General features: G+C 42.7%; 1 protein-coding gene across 1 annotated transcript in view; it reads left to right on the top strand.

Annotated features, from left to right (window-relative positions):
- The window catches only part of LOC124798624, a 202,276-nt gene that overhangs the window by 154,317 nt on the left and 26,351 nt on the right, over positions 1-21,608 (top strand). Inside the window, exon 4 of the mRNA XM_047262104.1 lies at positions 12,412-12,590. Within this exon, the coding sequence (XP_047118060.1) occupies positions 12,412-12,590 (179 nt within the window). The remainder of the gene's footprint in view (positions 1-12,411; positions 12,591-21,608) is intronic.

The raw sequence follows: 21,608 nt of genomic DNA, 5'->3' as shown, positions 1-21,608 counted from the left end.
GCCAAGTAGATGTAGAAGGCATAGTGAGAATCAACGTCATGATCATGTGACACGAAGCGTCGTAATGGTCTTGGATCTTTATACAGTATATATGAAGCTTTGAGAGCAGAGCTGTCTAACATAGTGGGTGTCTGAGGTGTGAGGAAGTAAACCTGTGAAATTAGTTGTGCGATGAGTCAATTGTTACATGTCTAACTATATTTTTATGACATTTGTAGCTCTTACGGAATGGAAATACTCTGAATTTACTTTCTGAGCCAGTACCGTTTTGCAGTCAAATGCATGGTGTGTGACATATTGGATTAGCTTACCCTAAATACGTAAAACACTAGGACTTGGGCCCTAACTTGGCTTGAGTTTATCCCAAATCTCCCACCCCTAAAGAGATTGGTAGTTCTCGAACGAACGGGTGCAAAGGAACGGTTCACCAAGATGAACGAAAGGACCGAGGAACGAATTCCAAGGAACGATCGGTTCATAGTTCACTTCGGTCGCGGCGGTCTACTTATAGTTCCCGGTAACGAGGAACGATCGGTTCATAGTTCACTTCGGTCGCGGCGGTCACTTCGGTAGTTCTCGTTCCAGCCTCGGTCGCGTGCTCGTCTGTCTCGGTCTCCCTCGGCCGCACTCGTCGTTCTTCGCCACCTGTCTCAGTTCCACTGCCGACTGCTCCTGTTAGTTCAGTATCCAGTTGTTCGTTTCGCTCACTGCGCTCGCCTATTTTACAAGTGTTCCAAACTGTTTTTGCACTTGTATTTTATAGTTACGTAAATTACATAGAAATTACGTTGTATGTAATAGGTACGTCTTTTCAGGCAATAAAAGGGCATATCAGCTCACTTTATTATATCGATGAACAGCAGAAGACATACTTATAACAAGCCAAGATTTTTTGTAATTCATATATTTTTTGGTTTCATCGACTTGATTTAGCAGCTAACTTCAAATAATTTGCTTAATTTTTAGTGTAAGAAAATTCATATAAAACGATTTTCATGTATCTTTCATATACAAAACATTACATTTAGGAAGGCACTAATTATTTTGAAGTTTGGTTGTTTCCAATTTGCATTACCTGCTAGTTTGGTTTCTTTAAAAAAAAAGTGGGTTCTGGGTCATTTTGGCTCAGTAGGAAAAGCGGTGCCTCTCCATTTGAAAAGACATAGATTGCCATAAAATCATACTTACTCATTATCTCAAAAACATTTGTTCAGAAGGAGCTTTCAAACAAAAACTTTATTACTGTGAACTTAATTATTATTATTATTGCTGCATTAACTTTAATAATGCAACATAAAAACCTAATTTTTACTAAGCGTGTGACGCAAGTATGAGAAATCCACATTTTATTTTATGCTTCCATAAAGTCTCTACTTCGCCTACGAACTCAGAGACAACGTGACGTATATATAGGGTGTAAACGATTATTGTTTACAACGTATCATAGCTATGTAGTGGAAGTCGAAACCAAGAATTTTATACAAGACGCTTGTGGTCTATTAAGTTGGGAAACAGCCACCAACAGGTTTACAAGACTACATGAGCTATATCCCATGTGCGTCGCGTGAGATTTTCATGTTCTCTTCTCCAGCTCTCTACACATCGTCATCGATTGTTCCGCAATTATTGCTTGCATTAGGTTGTTATTTCTTCAATGCCTAATCATTATATGTTTGTCTGTTTGTTGTATCTGCTCGTAACGGGCAACACATCGTCCGTAATTGGCGAGCAGTCTGTACTCGGGGCAGTTTTTCAGTGCGCCACCCTATATTGTTTCCCTGCGATCAGCCACACAAGGCTACAGTTGGCTAAACGAGATGTTCTGCAGAATCACAGAAATTACTTCTAAAAGTGTGTAAGAATTCTGTAATGAATAAAAACTCTATACTCCAGGGGGGAGGCAAGTGCCCTCTCTTGGTGCCCTCCATCCTTCAGTCACCTACATTACTAGTTTTCAGTTTTTCATAAGAACCATATACCAAGCACAAATGAACGGTGAACGAATAAAAATGAACGGTTCTCAAAAAAGAACGATCAGCAGTGAACTAGTTCCCAAGGATGACGGAGTTTGCCCATCTCTACTCCCCTAACACAAAGTCCCAGGCGACTGGAAAAAAGTGCACGTAACTCCTGTGCACAAGAAAGGTAATAGAATGGCCAGCGAAATTTCAGACCACTATCCTTAACATCGATTTGTTGCAGAATTCCTTAACATACTCTGAGTTCGAATATAATAAATGTCCTTGAGAGGGAAAAGCTTCAGTCTGCAAATCACTACAGAGCTAGAAAGCACCACGCGTGCAAAACTGAGCTTTCCCTTTTCTCACATGATATTTTGTGAAACATGGATGGAGTGCAACAGGCAGATTCCACATCCTTAGATTTCCGGAAAACATTTGACACAGTGCCCCACTACAGACTGTTAACGAAGGCACGAGCATACGGAGTAAGTTCCCAGATATGTGAGTGGCTCACAGAACTCCTAAGTAAAAAGAAAACGCAGTATACTGTCCTCAGTGGCGAGAGTTCATCAGAAATGAACAGGAGAAGAAATGACAAATAGTGGTACGATGGTGTTCTGGGCCATGTCCCACATGGTGGCTTGCGAAGTACGTTTGCAGAACATATAGGTGTACATATTAATCTTCAGTCACATCTTCTGAAAGCTGAAAAATTTGTTATCCCGAAAGCAGCATCAGAACAGCATGTGACTGAGAGGGCTTTCGACAATGTCCAAAATCTGCTTCCAGGAGGAGGTGGGGGTGCTGTTCCTTCTATGCAGACATATTGCTTCTTGCATCAAATGTGCATCTCCCATTGCTTGAAACCTGTTTCATAAACAGAGGGAGCATTTATGAAGTAATAAATTCAATATGGCTAATAGTTTTGACTTTTCATTCGTAGTAAGCAATATTAGTGTAGATGAACAGAGAGAGAACACTGCGTTTTATAACAGCAATTTGCTGTATTACTTAAACTGAGATGGAGGATGCCATATATATTTTTATACTATTTTTACTGTTACTGTGAAAAATAAGTCACTTTTGTTAAAAAAAACGTAATTTTCTCTTGTTAGATCAATGCCCATCACCATTACACTATTTTATCAGATAACTGTTTTCAACTGTGCGGTGAGGGTTGTAGAGGTGGCAGAAGAGAAACAATTTTTCCTCAGTATATTATATGTGCCCTCTTTTCTTTCTTAAAGTCCTTATCAAAAATGCACATCATTAAACTTAGCCAGCTATGGTATGATAGTATCTGGACTACCCTATTTCGTAGAAGCCTCTGCATTTACCTTACTGGCTGAGCTACGGAACATTCAAATCACTTTAGAAGTAAAAAAAGAAAAAAAAAAGAAAGACGATTGCCTTATGTGTATGCAAATGAAAACTGGGAAAGGAATAGAATGAGCTTAAAAAAATGAAAACTGTAATATACGGCGAAAACAGTTTCCACAATGGAGGAATATAAAATGATACTGGAAAAAGATAAAGACATTGTTGAAGTGCAAATAATGCTTATAAATTACTTTGAACACATTCTATGGAGAAATCTGGAAACAGTAGGGGTGCTACCGCCAGAAAGGCACTATGCTGCTGGCTGTTGGTGAGTTCGGTTCGTAGTTCTTAAGCGAAAACTTGCTAAGCTGTGTTAAAAAAAAAAAAAAAAAAACCAGTCGTACATATTGCTTCTACTATCAGGTAATTATGATTATAGAGCTCTGATTGCATACAAAGAAATTCAATCCTGCATTCAAAAATAAAAGTTGTGTGTGTTATTTTAAAAACTACATTATATTTTGAGTATAAAACACAAATGTAACGCTATTGTTGTAACTTGACTGTTCTACAGTTTGGAGTTAGTAGTTCTACCACTCGTGAACAGCAATATCGCTTAGACAGCAAGGTGAACTGGAGGGTTAATATGCATACAGTCCCACCTCTAAAACCCAACTTCTGTTTACTGCTAATGATAGCCCACGTGAGTCTGAAGTGGTGTACAGGGCTACCACGTTGAAACCAGTACGTGTCTTGTTTGTCTGTTGTTGATGACGGAAACGACCCCTCAAGGTGTTTCCGTTTCACCTGGATGATTCTTTGGGTGCTATCGCCAGAAAGGCACTATGCTGCTGGCTGTTGGTGAGTTCAGTTCGCAGTTCTTAAGCGAAAACTTGCTAGGTTGTGTTAAATTAAAAACAGAATGCTTCTCCAACGTTAGAGGTTTCGATTTACTCTATAATTAGGTTTGCTCTGTTTCTTTGGAACTTTCTGGTGTGAAATCTTCGCCACTGAGTGATGATTAGGCCGAGTTAGAGCGATCTTTAACTTGTGTGAATGTGAGAGTAATTATGTCTTCGTGTGCGTGTCTTTCTTTCCATTCTAGTTTATGTGTCTCTCAGCTTTATGTGTGATTAGATGTACCGATTTCCGCATGTGCTTTGTTCCTCGTATTTCCACATGTTCTTCGTTCCGTGAGCCCTCAGTTCGAATTTCGTTATTTCAATGTGTGATCTTAATCAGATTAAATGATCAGCTACTTGAGCTCCTAAATTTCCATAATGTGGGATTTTAGTAACCTCTTTTGTTTGTGCGGTCCACGTGCTGCATGAATCAGTGCGACCTTCAGCTTTCCTGGTCTCATTGATCTGTTCGCAGTTTCCTCATGATTTAGTCTAACTTTCTCAGTTGTGTGTTGGTTTCTCTTGAATTTCGTGATTTTTATCTGTTTCAACAAGGTGTCGCTCAGTGAGTAATTTATTCACCCACGTGTTCTTTCCCTTTCGTGTCTGTACTGAGGAGCCCAATTTCCGTAACGTATACATGTTTCAGTTGTTCAATCGGTCTAAATCTCTTTACCGGAATTGTATTCTTATGGTGATGGTTAATTTCTTTCATAACTTTGTCTTCATGTCTGAGTCCAGTTTCAGTGCATGACTCTATTCGTTCCTCTTTCTCTCCGTTCAATTCTCGTATAACTGGTCACTATGAACGAAGTTGTACTATTTCAACGTGTCCTGATGGGTTGTTAACGCTCATGCACCAACCAACATTTCGATTAGGATGTTCCCCTTTTTCTTATTTATCCTACCTCAATTTAAGAACATGTGTTTCCAGTAAAACTTAATAATTCGTGTACTGCAGTATTCTTTCTAACTTACCACACCATCACCTTCATCGTAAACTACAGTTGGGCAAATGACTGTTTCTTCAGGATATTGCAGTGTTGTTTTTCCGAGCTCCATAAAGGGGACAGATAGGAATGAAACGTAATTTCAAAATGGTTCAAATGGCTCTGAGCACTATGGGACTTAACATGTGAGGTCATCAGTCCCCTATAACTTAGAACTACTTAAACCTAACTAACCTAAGGACATCACACACATCCATGCCCGAGGTAGGATTCGAACCTGCGACCGTAGCGGTCGCGCGGTTCCAGACTGAAGCGCCTAGAACCGCTTGGCCGCCCCGGCCGGCTGAAACGTAATTTGAGAAAGAGCTCTCATCACTGAAGTGCGTAGCCCACACTTTATTAATTTATTGCTTATTTTATTATGTGTTTACATGTTCAGATTTTGCATAGTTTGATTGAGTTATATTAAACCATATAAATTCCAATTATCCAATCATAAAAAACTTTCCAGTTTAGTCCGACCTTTAATGTATGAAGAAGGGCTTGGGCTGGTGGCAGCCCTGTAATTTTATAAAATTTCATACATCACACGATTTGGTTGAACACAAAAAATGCATGTCCACTTACATTAGTACCAGTAGACGGGTATGTTACAATGTCTGATGGTGGTCATTCTAAAACATGTTTTTCTAGAAATATAAAACCAGTTAGCTATCTTGCAGTTTTTGAATTTCGTGCCATTTAAAACTTGGAATAACTAGTTTTGATTATTGAGAGTGTAATGTACCATAATACTGGTGCATACATGCTTCATGTTTGACAGTGGCAACTGTAGAGACTTATTTTAAAACATAAAATCAGCGAGCTATCTGCCAACCATGTAGGTTGCGCTCACTCCTCTACGCAATAGGATGACTCTTTTTTGAATTTCCTGCCGTTTTTGGATAATAGTGACAATAACTGGGTAATAAGTTACAGAAAAAGTGTAACATGTCATAGACTCAGGGTAACTGTAATTACAAATCATACTATCCAATAAATCTTGAAGTTGCTCCGTCAGATAGATTAGTCTGGCAACCATGTGTGCTACACCAGCTTTCGTGACTAATAGGACTCACCTAATTGGCATATAGAAGTGGTGAAAGTGGTGGCAGGAGGGGAAAGGAGTGGGTAGAATACGTGGCAACAGTGCGAATTGTTTCAGTGCTTTCAATGCTTGGGACTTAAGATTTAAAGTTCTGTGACTTGTCCAATGTTTTTACCAAGATTTTAGGGAGAGGGTCTTAATTTGTTCACAGGATGACTGGCTCGCCCATATTTTACGTAAGTGGCCAGCCATTGACAATTTCCTGTGGCATCCTTGACGCTCCTTTCTCATTTTTCTTACGTTTCATTTTTTATACAACATTTTTCTTCTTTTCCCGCTTTCTTTGCTTGTATGCTTCTATTTTACTAAATTTGTCCACATTCGTTTCTTTTAATGTGTATCAGGGCGTTGATGATCTCGACGTCGAGCGCCCGTAAGCCCCAACACACAACACACAAACACACACACACACACACACACACACACACACACACACACACACACACACGGGACTAGCACGTAGATTCTTCAAAATCTAAGCATAAAAGCTACCATTGTGCCAAATAACAACTTGATTCCATCGGGTGCAATTGCTTGTAAGGGAAGAAGGAAAGATATCACTGAAAAACGCGACTGACTCAAAATCACTGCCATATTACGAGCTGCACGAAATTCTGTAGGCCAGCCGTGCCACGGTGTTACCATATCCAGAAAGACCTATGATTGGTTCATTAACGTCTGGAAAAAGCAATACAGTGAACGAACCACTTGCAGATTACTGCAATGTTCCATCCCCTGTTCTCCATTTGATAAGTACAGTTTTACTGAAGCCACGGATAAGAGTGAGGAAAGATTTTTGTATTTGCTTTAGAAATTACCGTCTCACAGTGCAGCCAAAAGTAAGAAGCTGGTCTTCGTTTGTCTGCAGGTACGTATACTACTGCAGTGGGAACTTCCCATTAATATCCTCACATATCAAGCTTGCCTTGATTTACTTTGTTCATGGCACCACCAGCTTTCTTTGAATTACAAATCCACAGAAGAACTTGGTGGAAATCATCTGCAAAGCATTAAGAGCCTGGTGAGTAACATATTTGTTACATCAAAAATGGTGAACAGCTACAATGCTATCGTCATAGGGTAGGCTTATCCCATAGAGTGTTTCGGAAATGGGGGAAATTGTTGTCTAAGACATCTTCTAGAAAGGCAATCGCAAGTTGATATTACTTCTCGTAGCTAATATTAGATGTCCAATATATTCGGTTTAGATGACTTTTCCTGTGTAGATTCAGAATTTGAGATACAGTGTAACAGACAACATGTACTGGTTTATGAAGTCATTAAATTCACAGATGTGCAGGACGAACCCTAATTTACCTGACAAAATTGTGGAGTTTGATTAGGGATATTTTCTTAAAACTGTGGCATAAGGAACAGTGGTCTCTGGTAGCGTGATACATAGTGTTTACATTGTGTTTGATTTATTATTCCCATTAATCTTCGTATCTGTGTTGAACTGAAACAACATGAACGACATTGCAAATGTGTACGGTATCGGCTGCTTGGTGTACTTGGAATCGAAGTTGCTCAGTCACGGTACTTGATGTTGACAACAGTAATATCAAATTTACCCTTTGATTTAAAACTTGCATTCAGTACTGTTCTGTTCCGTTTCGGATTGTTTTTCCGGCAGTGTTAGTTGCACGTCGGCAGTAATAATAACTGCGTTTGGTAAATGGCTGGCTGCAAGTCTTTCAATTGGACGCCACTTCGGTGACTTCCGTGCCCCTTATCTTCCCTGATTATCCAACCAAAGAAAGGGGAGCTACAGTTTAACTTGGAATCCAAATCACATGTCTTCTATGGTGACCTCTCACATCACTGAACGCTGCAAGACACATTAAAGGCAGATGTAAGTTTTCATGAGTCCTACTGGGATTCGATCCCGCACTCTCTTGCTTTTTAGGCACGTGCTTTTCCATTAGACTTCAATGCATTGCAGATGATTTCTACCAAATTCTTTTATAGATTTGTAATTCGAAGAAAGTTGGTGGAGCCATGAACATACCGGGGCATCTTCTGTGTGAGCGGTTCAATGTTGTTGCGCGAGCGGCTGCACGAAGACTGACGCCTTCTTAACAAAACCATTACTTACATAGCACGAACTGTTACCTCCTTGAGCCCCTTGTTCTTGATGTACGCTTGGCGGTCAATCATTGACGTCATCTCCGAGCGCGAAATTTTCTAAGTCTGGTGTAATTCTAGTCGCCGCGCCTACAGGAGGACTAGTCGTCCGTTTGGCCCGGCGACCGCTGATAGCATATTGATAGGTTTAATGTCATGTTGTGTGGTGGCTGACCTGTGTACTTCGAGCATGTCTATTAACTTATAAAAGTTGGGCCTACCCCTGTAAAAATGAGACTTAATAAGACGCCATCCGTGCAAGATTTGCTTCATTAACTTTTAAAGGTAAATTCACATGATTGAATAGGGAGCTTCACTCGATTTTGCGATCACGAGGGTTTTAATTTTGCACCTGAGGGGTATGCACACAATACCCACAACCACCCCACCTCACATGATGTCTTGCCAAGACTGTTAACGGCCTCACAGACCGAAGTGGGCGAGTTCGCCTGTATTCCATGCGCATTATAATGGGTGGTTCTAATTAAAGTGCAGCTGATCACAGAGGTTCAGTGTGGGGATATAATTATCGTATGGCAGCAAAACGTTGTAGATATGCTAATGCGTTAATATGGAACCGATTTATGCTGGAAGAAAGCTGGTTCCAGTTGCAAATCTTGAACTGTATACTGCTTGTATGACAGTATGACATTCAGACTGTCATTTGACAAGCCTTAACGTGATTGAACAGTACGGCTATCGAGAAGAGAGACCGTGCGCTGTTAGAGAAACTACACCCCTGGCCATTAAAATTGCCACACCAAGAAGAAATGCAGATGATAAACGGGTATTCATTGGACAAATATATTATATCAGAACTGAGATGTGATTACATTTTCACGCAATTTCGGTGCATAGATCCTGAGAAATCAGTACCCGGAACAACCACCTCTGGCCGTAATAACGGCCTTGATACGCCTGGGCATTCAGTCAAACAAAAGCTTGGATGGCGTGTACAGGTACAGCTGCCCATGCAGCTTCAACACGATACCACAGTTCATCAAGAGTAGTGACTGTCGTGTTGTGACGAGCCAGTTGCTCGGCCACCATTGACCAGACGTTTTCAGCTGGTGAGAGATCTGGAGAATGTGCTGGCTAGGGCAGCAGTCGAGCATTTTCTGTATCCAGAAAGGCCCGTACAGGACCTGCAACATGCGGTCGTGCATTATCCTGCTGAAATGTAGGGTTTCGTAGGCATCGAATGAAGGGTAGAGCCACGGGTCGTAACGCATCTGAAATGTAACGTCCACTGTTCCAAGTGCTGTCAATGCGAACAACAGGTGACCGAGACGTGTAACCAATGGCACCCCACACCATCACGCCGGGTGATAAGCCAGTACGGCGATGACGAATACACGCTTCCAATGTGCGTTCACCGCCTTGCCGCCAAACACGGATGCGACCATCATGATGCTGTAAACAGAACCTGGATTCATCCGAAAAACTGACATTTTGCCATTCGTGCACCCAGGTTCGTTGTTGAGTACACCATCGCAGGCGCTCCTGTCTGTGATGCAGCGTCAAGGGTAACCGCAGCCATGGTCTCCGTGCTGATAGTGAATGCTGCTGCAAACGTCGTCGAACTGTTCGTGCACATGTTTGTTGTCGTGCAAACGTCCCCATCTGTTGACTCAGGTATCGAGACGTGGCTGCACGATCCGTTACAGCTATGCGGATAAGATGCCTGTCATCTGGACTGAACCTACCGATTCCATATTCTGCTAACAATCATTGGATCTCGATCAACGCGAGCAGCAGTGTCGCGATACGATAAACCGCAATCGCAATAGGCTACAATACGACCTTTATCAAAGTCGGAAACGTGATGGTACGCATTTCTCCTCCTTACATGAGGCATCACAACAACGTTTAACCAGGCAACGCCGGTTAACTGCTGTTTGTGTATGAGAAATCGGTTGGAAACTTTCCTCATGTCAGCACGTTGTAGGTGCCGCCACCGGCGCCAACCTTGAGTGAATGCTCTGAAAATCTAATCATTTGTATATCACAGCGTCTTCTTCCTGTCTGTTAAATTTCGCGTCTGTTGCACGTCGCCTTCGTGGTGTAGTTGTTTTAATGGCCAGTAGTGTATTTTAATTATGAACTGCAGCAATTACGGCGCAGTATTGAGAGAGTCGTCAACTGAAAGATCTGAGGAGAGGCCAGTTGTTGTTAAATGGTTTAAAGAAGATGACAATAAAATTCGAAAACACGGGTGAGCGTGTAAGAGGAAGGCGTCCTATTGCTATGAGAAGTTATTAGATAGGTTGTTGCTCCTGTAACTGACAACGCAGCACGTGTAAGTGTAGTGCTAGTGCTCGTGTCGTGTCGCGAGAGCTGTCCACGTCCCAGCGTCAACAGCACGGAAAGTTTTGCGGTCTATTTTACACTGGCACCAGAACATGATCCAGACGGTGCAGCAACTGAAACCTCAAGATCCGCAGCAAAGTTCTGAATTTGCTCTTCGGTTTCTGGCACGGATAGAAGTTGATGACATTTGGCCGGCCAATATTGCACAAAGCGACGGGGCACACTTTACGCTACAGGGTGCAGAGAATACAAAGAACAACAGAATTCTGGGTACCGGTAAACTGTGTGCTGTGCACACACAGCATCTGCACTCGCTCTATGTGGCTGCGTGATTTGGATTCACAAGCAACTTTATTCTCTGCCCCTCCTTCTTTCAAGAGAATAAACCCAGAGGGGCTGCCAGGTGCACCGTTACGTCTTTTCGTTACCGTGACCTCCTTGCACAGCCTCTGATTCCAGCCTTGGAAGAGCACGGCTATGTCGCAACCACTGTTTTTACACAAGTTGGGACAGCAGCTCATGTTGCTCGCTCAATGAAAGATCTGCTTAATGCAACATTCCACGAACCTATTATCTCCAGAGGTTATCCAGAGGTGGTCTGGAAGATCACCCGATCTGTATCCTTGTGAATTTTCGCTCTGGTGTATCTATAAGAACGCGTTCACCACGGAAACGTTCGTGTCTACGTGATCTGAAGGGCAATACACAGGAGCACGTTGCTCAGATTCCACCAGAACTGTTGCTAGTAACTGTTGAACACCTCGCTTTACGGATGCAACATCTCGTCGACGTCTCCCGTGATCATACTGGACAAATTGTGTAAGTGGAGGTTTATAATAAAATCAACATTATGCCTTTCTCACTTGTTTGCGCTTTGCTGCCCACGTCCCTTTCCTAATCTATTATATGTGAAAACATTTCTGTGAGCCTTTCTTGCGTTTACAGATTCAGATTTACACCTGGTGACCAAAACTGGAAATAATTTTCTTCCAGTGCAAATCCGTTCCGCATTAACGCATTAGAATATCGACTAAGTTTCGATGCTATCTGGTAGTTACAGCCCAAACTTCACCTCTGTAAGCAACTACACTTTAATTATAACCACCCAGTATATCCGATTTTGTTAATTGCTAAGCAGTTATTTCACTTCTAAATTTATTGACATGCCCACAGCCTTGCCAATTTGACGAGGTCACCGCCGAACTCGCACACTGCTATGAAACGTGTCAACCTATCAAATTCTGGTATCAAATTCAAAATACTCAGAAAATATCGCCGAATAACATTCGAAATTTTTAGGTGGAGTCTAATGCTACAACAGACGGCTACAAAGTACGTTCTATCAAGAACAATGGCAGAAAGTCGCCAAAATGAAGGGACTCGAAGTCAATCGTTTACTTCTGTTAACTCATCAGAAAATCACAAAGGATAGTAAGCCAACTGCAGGAAAAACAACTGCTCTTTCAGTGTCCTTTAGCAATTAGGTACGCACATATTTCAAGGTAATTCTGAGAAGGTGAAACAGCTTCTGACCTAGAGTTTGGTTTGCATCTTTAGACAGCTAAATTTCATCTCCCTTGAACGCCTAAAAATAAACTTCTAGTCTCTCAGAAATAATTTGTTTTGAATAGTGGGGTTATTCGTGTTCGCTGGAGTAGTAGCTCAGTTTCGTATTCCTTCCTTTTTTTATGTTGCAGGGTGTATACCATAGCTACAACGCTTTCCTAGATGCAAGTCCACTGGAGAATGCGCCAGAGGGTTACTGGCTGGTTGACATCAGAGCCATGAAGGGCATGGACGTGATGGGGTGCTGCAGGGCAACAGGATACATCTGGCCAGATGTCATTCCGGGGGACGAGGAGGAGGAGGAGGGAAGGTAGACACTTTGTATCGAGAACTGTCTATCCTTGAGACTTTCATCCCCTACTAGCACGGCAACTCTAATTAAATTTTTTTTTGAGCGTCTGAATCTTTACCAAATAAAATAAGCGTGAGTGACACTAGAATTACTTTACTAAATTATTAAAAAAATGTATGTATCCATAAAAAATTCTTGAAAGTGTCAATGCTGAAAACTCAATGTTTGGTAATTTTATTTTATTAACTGGTACTTGTTGATTTTTGCAGTCATATTCTGATCAATAAATAAGCTAGAAATGTGGGCTTCGAAGAAAGAACAATACTTCAACATGTTCCACGGTCACGCACAGTGCGGAAGAGTGTGCCTTCCATTGCCATATGTACTCGAAACCACCTGTCATGTTTCACGCAGGTGGCATACACTGATAAGCCAAAACGCTATGACCACTGGTCACCGTAACATTGGCTGCCACGTGTTGACGTTGCGGGCACGTGACGTGGTAATGAAAGTATGTAAGCGGAGCACACAAGGACTTTGGTCAACCTAGAGAAGATATGGGCTGCAAATGAGGAAATACATTGAGATAAGCGACTTTGACAAACGGCAGATCATTATTACGCAGAGCCTGTGAACTGAAATCGAAAACGGCAGAACTGATGGAATGTTCACGTGCTACAGTCCTGAGCATCTACGGAAACAGATAGAAAGACAGTGAAATACCACTCGGCGCTAAATGGTTGGACGTCCACGACTCTTCACAGAACGTGGCGTTCGAAAGTTTGTCTGCTTCGTAAAGTAGGGTAAGTGGTGATCTGTGGCATCTCTGCCGAAATAGCACAGTGATGGTACACGCACAAGTGTTTCAAATGGCTGAGCACTATGGGACTTAACTTCTGAGGTCATCAGTCCCTTAGAACTACTTAAACCTAACTAACCTAAGGACATCACATACATCCATGTCCGATACAGGATTCGAATCTGCGACCGTTGCAGTCGTGCGGTTCCAGACTGTAGCGCCTAGAAACGCTCGGCCACCTCAGCCGTCACAACTGTTTGGGAGCACACCGTTCATCGTATATTGTTGAACATGAATCTCCGCAGAAGACTACCCCTAAGTGTTCACATGCTGGCCCAACGCGAATTACATGACCTGTGCGTAGTCATCTAATGCCACATACCTCCACAAACCTACCAACAAACTGTCAGATGCCTAATACGCAGAATCAGTTATGTACTTTGTTCCACAGACGGACAGACATGCTATTAAGCAGGTAGTTATAATGTTTTGGTTCATCAATGTATACGTGAACAGAGGGCAGCTAGAATTCACAGCACGAAAAAATGACAGCTTTTTTGGAAAGCTGCTGTGGAGCTTTGTGTCTCGAAATACGTTACGCTTACAAATAGTTACATCTAACACGATAATTTTTTGGTCCCCTTTTTATTTTTATTTTTTTGGGTCATCAGTCTTTTGACTTATTTCATGCGGCCAGCCACGAATTCCTCTCTTGTACCAACCTCTTCGTCTCAGGGTAGTAATTGCAACCTACGACCTCAGTTATTTGCTAGATGTGTGCCGATCTCTGTCTTCCTTTACAGCTTTTACTCTCTACAGCTCCCTCTAGTACCATGGAACTTATTCCATGTCGTCTTAACAAATGCCCTACCGCAATGTGCCTTCGTCTCATCATTGGTCTCCGTATATTCCTTTCTCCTCCGATTCAGTGGAGAACTTCCTCATTGCATACTTTATGAGTCCACCTTCATTTCCGGTTTCCCCACAGTCCATGTTTCTCTACCATACAGTGTTCTGTTCCACATCTCCATTCTGAGAAATTTCTTCCTCAAGTTAAGACCTATTTTTGATATTAGAAGACTTCTATTGGCCAAGAACGCCTTTTTTCCACTGATAGTCTGCTTTTGATGTCCTTGCTTCGTCCGTCATGGGTTATCTTGCTGCCTAGCTAGCAGAATTCCTTAACTACTTCTCATTACTTTCTTCTCTCAGTCCATGTTCTGTACTCATTAGGTTGTTAATTCCATTCAGCAGATTCTTTTTCACTTTCACTGACGATAGTAATGTTATCAGCAAATCTTATGACTGATATCCTTTTACCTTGAATTTTAACCCCACTCTTTAACTTTTCTTTGTATGAATGATATTTTTGTGTTAGCAGAAGAGCCAACGCCGTATTACGAGTGGAGGCCGAAATGCACGCATTTTAGCTCACGCAGCCTGGCGTGAGGAGGGAAGAACTCTACTGACGTGAGGTCTGGAACATGACAAGGAATGAGAATTCAGAAAGCAGACGTAATTAGTTTGATACTTAACTTTAATCCATTAATGATGAACGTCGCTCTTGACGGTACATGATTCACAATATTATCTGTTCAGAATACATTCTTGAATATAGTAAGTATAGTAACTGAATATGGCGCCTTGCTAGGTCGTAGCAAATGACGTAGCTGAAGGCTATGCTAAACTGCCGTCTCTGCAAATGAGAGCGTATGTAGACAGTGAAACATCGCTAGCAAAGTCGACTGTGCAACTGGGGCGAGTGCTAGGGAGTCTCTCTAGACTAGACCTGCCGTGTGGCGCCGCTCGGTCTGCAATCACTGATAGTGGCGACACGCGGGTCCGACGTATACTAACGGACCGCGGCCGATTTAAAGGCTACCACCTAGCAAGTGTGGTGTCTGGCGGTGACACCACAGATACATCACCAGACCCATAAAATCTGCAATTCCTTGCCACTTCCCCCAATGATTTTAGAAATTCCGATGGACTGTTATCTATCCCTTCTGCCTTATTTGATCTAGAGTCTTCCAAACCTCTTTTACATTCTGATTCTAGTACTGAATCCCCTACCTCTTCTAAATCGACTCCTGTTTCTTCTTCTGTCACATCAGACAAGTCTGCCCTCTCAGAGAGACGTTCAGTCTACTCATTCCATCTATATGCTCTCTCCTTTGCATTTAACAATGAAATTGCCATTGCATCCTTAATGTTATCTCCCTTGCTTTTAATTTTACCTAAGGCTGTTTTGACTTTTCTGTATGTTGGGTCAGTCGTTCCGACAATCAGTTTGTTTTTCTTTTACATTCAGCCATTTCGCTTTAGCTTCTCTGCACTTCCGAATTATTTCATTCCCAAGTGACTTGTATTTCTGTAATGCTGAATTTCCCTGAACATGCATGTACTTCCTTCTTTCATGGATCAACTGAAGTATTTGTAGTGTTATCCACGGTTTCTTACCAATTAAGATGTTTGTACTTAGGTTTTTCGAGCTATTCATTACCACATTATCTATAGCCTTAGACAACTTCAGGCATATTACTTTATTCCCTAGACTTTCGTATCCCACTTCTTTCTGTATTGATTCTTTCTGACTAGTCTCTTAAACTTCAGCCTACTCTTGAACACCACTAAATTGGTATCGGAATCTATGTCTGCTCCTGGGTACGCCTCACAATTCAGTATCTGATTTCGGAATATCTACCTGACCATAACGTAACCTAACTGAAAGCTTCCGGTTCTCCCACTATACCTCCTCCACGTATACCTCCTCCTCTTGTGGTTCTTGGACCGTGTATTCGCTGTTACGAGCTGACATTTACTGCAGAACTCAATTAGTTTTTCCTCGTCTCTCATTCTTAGTACCAAGCCCATGTTCTCCTATTCCTTCCCCTAGAACCGCATCCCAGTCCTGCGTGAATACTAGATTCTCAGTTCCATTTACGTACTCAATAACCCATTCAGTATCCTCATATACTTCATCTCTTCATCTTAAACTACGACGTCGGCACGTATACCTGAAATATCGCTGTCGGTGTTTGCTTGCTTTCGGTTCTGATGAGAAAGACTTTATCACTGAACTGTTCACTGTAACTCACTTTGTCCTACCTTCCTATTCGTAAGGAATCCTAGTCACATTATACAATTTTCTGCTGCTGTTGGTATTACCCTATTCTCATCTGTCCAGAAATCCTTGTCTTCTTTCCATTCCACTTCACTGACGCCCACTGTATCCAGACTGAGCCTCAGCATTTCCCTTTTCATATTTTCTAGCTTTCCTAAGCGCTCAAACATCTGACATTCCACTCCCCGACTCGTAGAACGTTATCCATTCGTTGGTTATTCAGTCTATTTCTCACAGTCACCTTCTCCTTGGCAGTCCCCTCCCGGAGATGGTGGACTAGTCCGGAATCTTTTGCCAATGGAGAGATCATCACGACAGTTTTTGAGTTACAGGCCACATATCCTGTGGATGCGCGTTATGTGTCTTTAATGCAGTGCTTTCCATTGCCTTCTGCATGTCTGCACCTCGTTGATCATTGCTGATTTCCCCGCCTTTAGGGGCAGTTTCCCACACAAAGTACAAGAAGGTGCCCTGAACCTCTGTCCACTCCTCTCCCTTTTGAATGAAAGTGACTTCTTATGACGGATGTCTTCGCGTGCCACTGCTGATTATTTTTTTACAAAATTTAAACGATGGTGGGGTACGAACCTGTGACTGAGGATGTTTCGATTACTAGTCAAAAACGCTACCTTTTTTATCTCATTTTTTTCATTAATTTCGTTACATTTGTTCGGAGCGAACGTCCTATGACACCCGCTCAAGTTCATCGTTGATCCGTTAACTCAGTTTTTTTATTACAGAGGGCAGCTAACCCTCTGACTGAAGACGCCGAGCTACCGTGCCGGCATCGCTAGACCGTACCTAGTAAGTTATTTAACGAAGAGATTGCTTTTCTGTTGTCATAACTGAGCTGTAATGATTCATTCATTATCAGACAAATTACAAATCCTTAACGCCAAATGAAGCCAATGCTTGTTGAACTGGAATATAACACCCTTTTGTGTAACAGCCACATAGAGAATGGTCCAGAATGGGGTTCCTTGTAAGTATCAGTTAGGAATGGTCCAGAATGGGGTTCCTTGTATCAGTTGAACATTTATTTAAGTTGAATGCAGTATTATATGATATACGGACAAAATGGTATAGGAACATGAAGATACAGCAGACACGTTGGCTTAATTTCATTAAAATATATTTATAGCACTCAGTGACTGAAATTCATGACCAAGAACGTAGTTAGCTCTATAAATGGAAATGTCGTGTGGCTAGGGCCTCCCGTCGGGTAGACCGTTCGCCTGGTGCAGGTCTTTCGATTTGACGCCACTTCGGCGACCTGCGCGTCGATGGGGATGAAATGATGATGATTAGGACAACACAACACCCAGTCCCCGAGCGGAGAAAATCTCCGACCCAGCCGGGAATCGAACCCGGGCCCTTATGATTGACAGTCTGTCACGCTGACCACTCAGCTACCGGGGCGGACGTTAGCTCTATGAAACCCAATTTAAGTAAAATTTCATTTATTAATGGTAAGAGGGTAATCCCACAAGTAAGGTCTCCTACTTTTTTTATAAGTACAGAACGCTGTTTGTGTGGCAGTTGGTCACACTGTTATGAAGAGTGCTTCACGCGCTGTGTGTAAACATGCGCGCGCTGGGCTGAGGCGCTCAGTCTTGACTCGGCAGCCGTTGAGAATGGAGCTCACGTTGGATGTTACCGCCAAGTGCGAATTGCGCGCAGTTTTTCGGTTTCTGAAATCAAAGGGCACTGCGCCGATTGAAATCCATCGCCAATTGACGGAAGTGTATGGTGAGTCGTGCATGGATGTCAAAAATGTTCGTAAGTGGTGTAGAGAATTTGCAGCTGGTCGGACCGAAATTCACGACGAACAAAGGAGCGGGAGAATGTCAGTTTATGAGGAGATGGTGTTGAAGGTTGAGTAAAGCATGCGTGAAGATCGACGGATCACCCTGGACAATCTCTGTACGTTGGTTCCTGAGGTTTCTCGAAGCACCGCTCACAGAATTTTAACGGAAACATTGAACCGAACAGGACAACTTTCTCGACTCAACTGTCATGGGTGACGAAACCTGGGCATACCACTTTACATCTGAGACAAAGCAACAATCACGCCAGTGGCGGCATCCTTCTTCGCCAGAGCCGCGGAAATTCAAACACAGTCTGACGGTAAACTCATTACAACAGTTTTTTGGAATCGGAAAGGGGTATTGTTGGTCGACTTTATCCCCACTGGAACCACAATTAACGCTGACAGGTACTGTGGGACTCTGAAGAAACTCAAACGGGCAATTTAGAACCAGAGAAGAGTAACATTGAGCAAGGGCCTACATATTCTCCATGACAACGCTCACTCACACATCGCTCGGCAAACCATAGCTCTCCTGCAACAGTTTCGGTGGAACATAATCACCCACCCACCCTATAGTCCTGACTTGGCGCCCAGTGACTATCACCTGTTCCCTAAGTTAAAAGAACATTTGGCCGGAAAGCGATTCAGCTCCGACGACGAGGTGAAAGAAGAGGTTCATAACTTTCTGAATAGCATGGCGGCGAGCTGGTATGACATGGGCATACAAAAACTGCCACAGCGTCTACAAAAATGCATTGACAGAAATGGTGATTATGTCGAAAAATAGCTAAATGTTCAAGCTGTAAACTGATGTAAACCATTGTAGACATAAACAGGTCTATGCACTTATAAAATAATAGGAGACCTTACTTTTGGGATTACCCTCGTATTAACGAATGATGATTTAGCTTTACAGAAAGTTATTCTCCGCTTCTGAAACACCTTGGCATTATTTAAAAATGTGAGTACTTCCAGAAATTAGTGAAGTCAACTTCCAGACTAGTGAATGATCAGCTCTTGGGCCCACAGTCGTTGCAAGCACGCAGCAGGTAAGCGTGTTGCAAAGCGTCGCTCTCCAGATCACTAACCAACAAATTTACAACAGTGTGTAGGCTGTGATGGTGAATTACTTAAAGGGAAACCTCATACCCACTCGTAAAGGAAAGTTTCATCGACAACACCTATACAAGAAGCCTTGCTCTGTAGCTACCACACGTGGCTTATAAAGGAAATTTTTTCTTAAACCTAAGTGCTCCACGGTGCTCTCTATGTTGCTGACGTCTTCAGAAGAACCATAGTCATATCTTCGTATGACAGGTGTGCTTTGACTGGTAGACCAATGGAGACATGACTGATTTTACGTATGTTGATGACTGTGTTGCCACACTATTCTTTACTATACTACTATCTCATTTCATCAATGGGGCGTGAGCTGATAGCAGCCATATGGTTGCTCTTCAGACACACATGGAGAGAAGAATATTCAAAGAAATGATAATAACGAATGATGTAATCAGAACCTAGTGACCTTGATGTGGGAATTGATGTTAAGCTTTTATTTTGCTGCTGACGAAGAAGATTGAGGCTTCTTGTGGTGGTTTTCAGATATCTTATGCCCAGTTCTGAGTAAAGCAGTATTTTGAAAGGAATTGTGGCGAAGAACGTGGAACTGAGATGGATATGGACCTGGTTAAGGTCATTGTTTGTAGAAGAGAGACACATGTGACGATTCTGGTAGCAATATAGATTTCGGGTTGGGAATGTTCTACTTGGTATCTGAGCCTGAAAATCAGGTCGCAATGGGTGACTGACGGATGAGAGGATTTCCAGGAAAAAGCGTGCAAGGAATATGGTGGCAGAGTGGTTGCAGATTCGATGAGCTTTTATGGTCGAGATGTCTGGGTCTGAATTCAGTTCCCAGTCTAACTCCTCTTTAGTGATCTTTGGGTGAACCACTTTGATCACGCCAGTGAGAGTCGGAGAGCAGTGGGTGGTTCGGTTCGGTTGTGTGGGGAAGGAGACCAGACAGCGAGGTCATCGGTGTCTTCGGATTAGGGAAGGATGGGGAAGGAAGTCGGCCGTGCCCTTTGAAAGGAACCATCCCGGCATTTGCCTGGAGCGATTTAGGGAAATCACGGAAAACCTAAATCAGGATGGCCGGACGCGGGATTGACCCGTCGTCCTCCCGAATGCGAGTCCAGTGTCTAACCACTGCGCCACCTCGCTCGGTAGCAGTGGGTTGGATTAGGTTTTCTGGGATATGGGGTGCGAGAGGGATCAAGCAAACACAGTGATCAAAGGCTATGGCAGAGAGTTTGCCCAATAGGTGGAAATGGAATTTGGGATTTGTGGATTTTATAATCATGGAGTCTACCTGGTGGATGATTTATGTTATGATGACGAAGAGTTCAATTCCATTCGTTCTGTTGCTTCAGAATTTTGTGACGTATTTTGGGTTTCATGAATTTGGTAGGTACGTGGGCTGTGGCGATATGGCTTATCTACAGCATTCTCAAACTGAAATGAAAGTGATGTGATGAAGGCAGCTGATGTAGCAGTGGCTGCTGCTGAGGTTGGTGCAGATGAAAGAATTGCAGTTGTGGTAAGTGCAGCATGTACTTCTTCCCATGCACTACAGTTTCCAGCTGTAGCAATCCTTGCTACTCCTACATGTTTTCTACGTCTTGTACATTACTGTATCCTACCATCCATTATATCGTCTCCGTCTTTTCTTATTTCCTGGAACCTAGAAAAACTTCCTTGATCCATTTACCATTCATTAACAACGCATACCCGTGGTCTATGGGTAGCGTCTTTGATTCATAATCAAAACGTCTTCGGTCCCGGGTTCGATCCTCGCCACTGCCTAAATTTTGATAAATAATCAGCATTGGCGGCCGAAGACTTCCGGCATAAGAAGTCAGCCTCATTCTGCCAACGGCCTTGTCAAAGAGGGTGGAGGAGCGGATAGAGGTTCAGGGCACTCTCTTGTCCTAGGGGTGGGAAATTGCCCCTAAAGGCGCAAGAATCAGCAATGATCAACGACATGAGGATGCAGAAGGCAATGGAAACCACTGCATTAAAGACACGTAACGTGTATCCACAGGACATGTGGCCTGTATTTGAAGAAGTGTCATGATGATCTCTCCATTGGCAAAGATTCCGGAATAGTCCCTCATTCGGATCTCCGGGAGGGGACTGCCAAGGGGGAGGTTACCATGAGAAAAAGATTGAATAATCAACGAAAGGATAACGTTCTACGAGTCAGGGGGTGGAATGTCAGAAGCTTGAACGTGGTAGGGA

The sequence above is a fragment of the Schistocerca piceifrons genome, chromosome 5, assembly GCF_021461385.2.
Source record: "Schistocerca piceifrons isolate TAMUIC-IGC-003096 chromosome 5, iqSchPice1.1, whole genome shotgun sequence".
Lineage (NCBI taxonomy): Eukaryota > Metazoa > Arthropoda > Insecta > Orthoptera > Acrididae > Schistocerca > Schistocerca piceifrons.
Note: the sequence above shows the minus strand (reverse complement) of the source record. Positions and strands in the feature narration are given on the sequence as shown.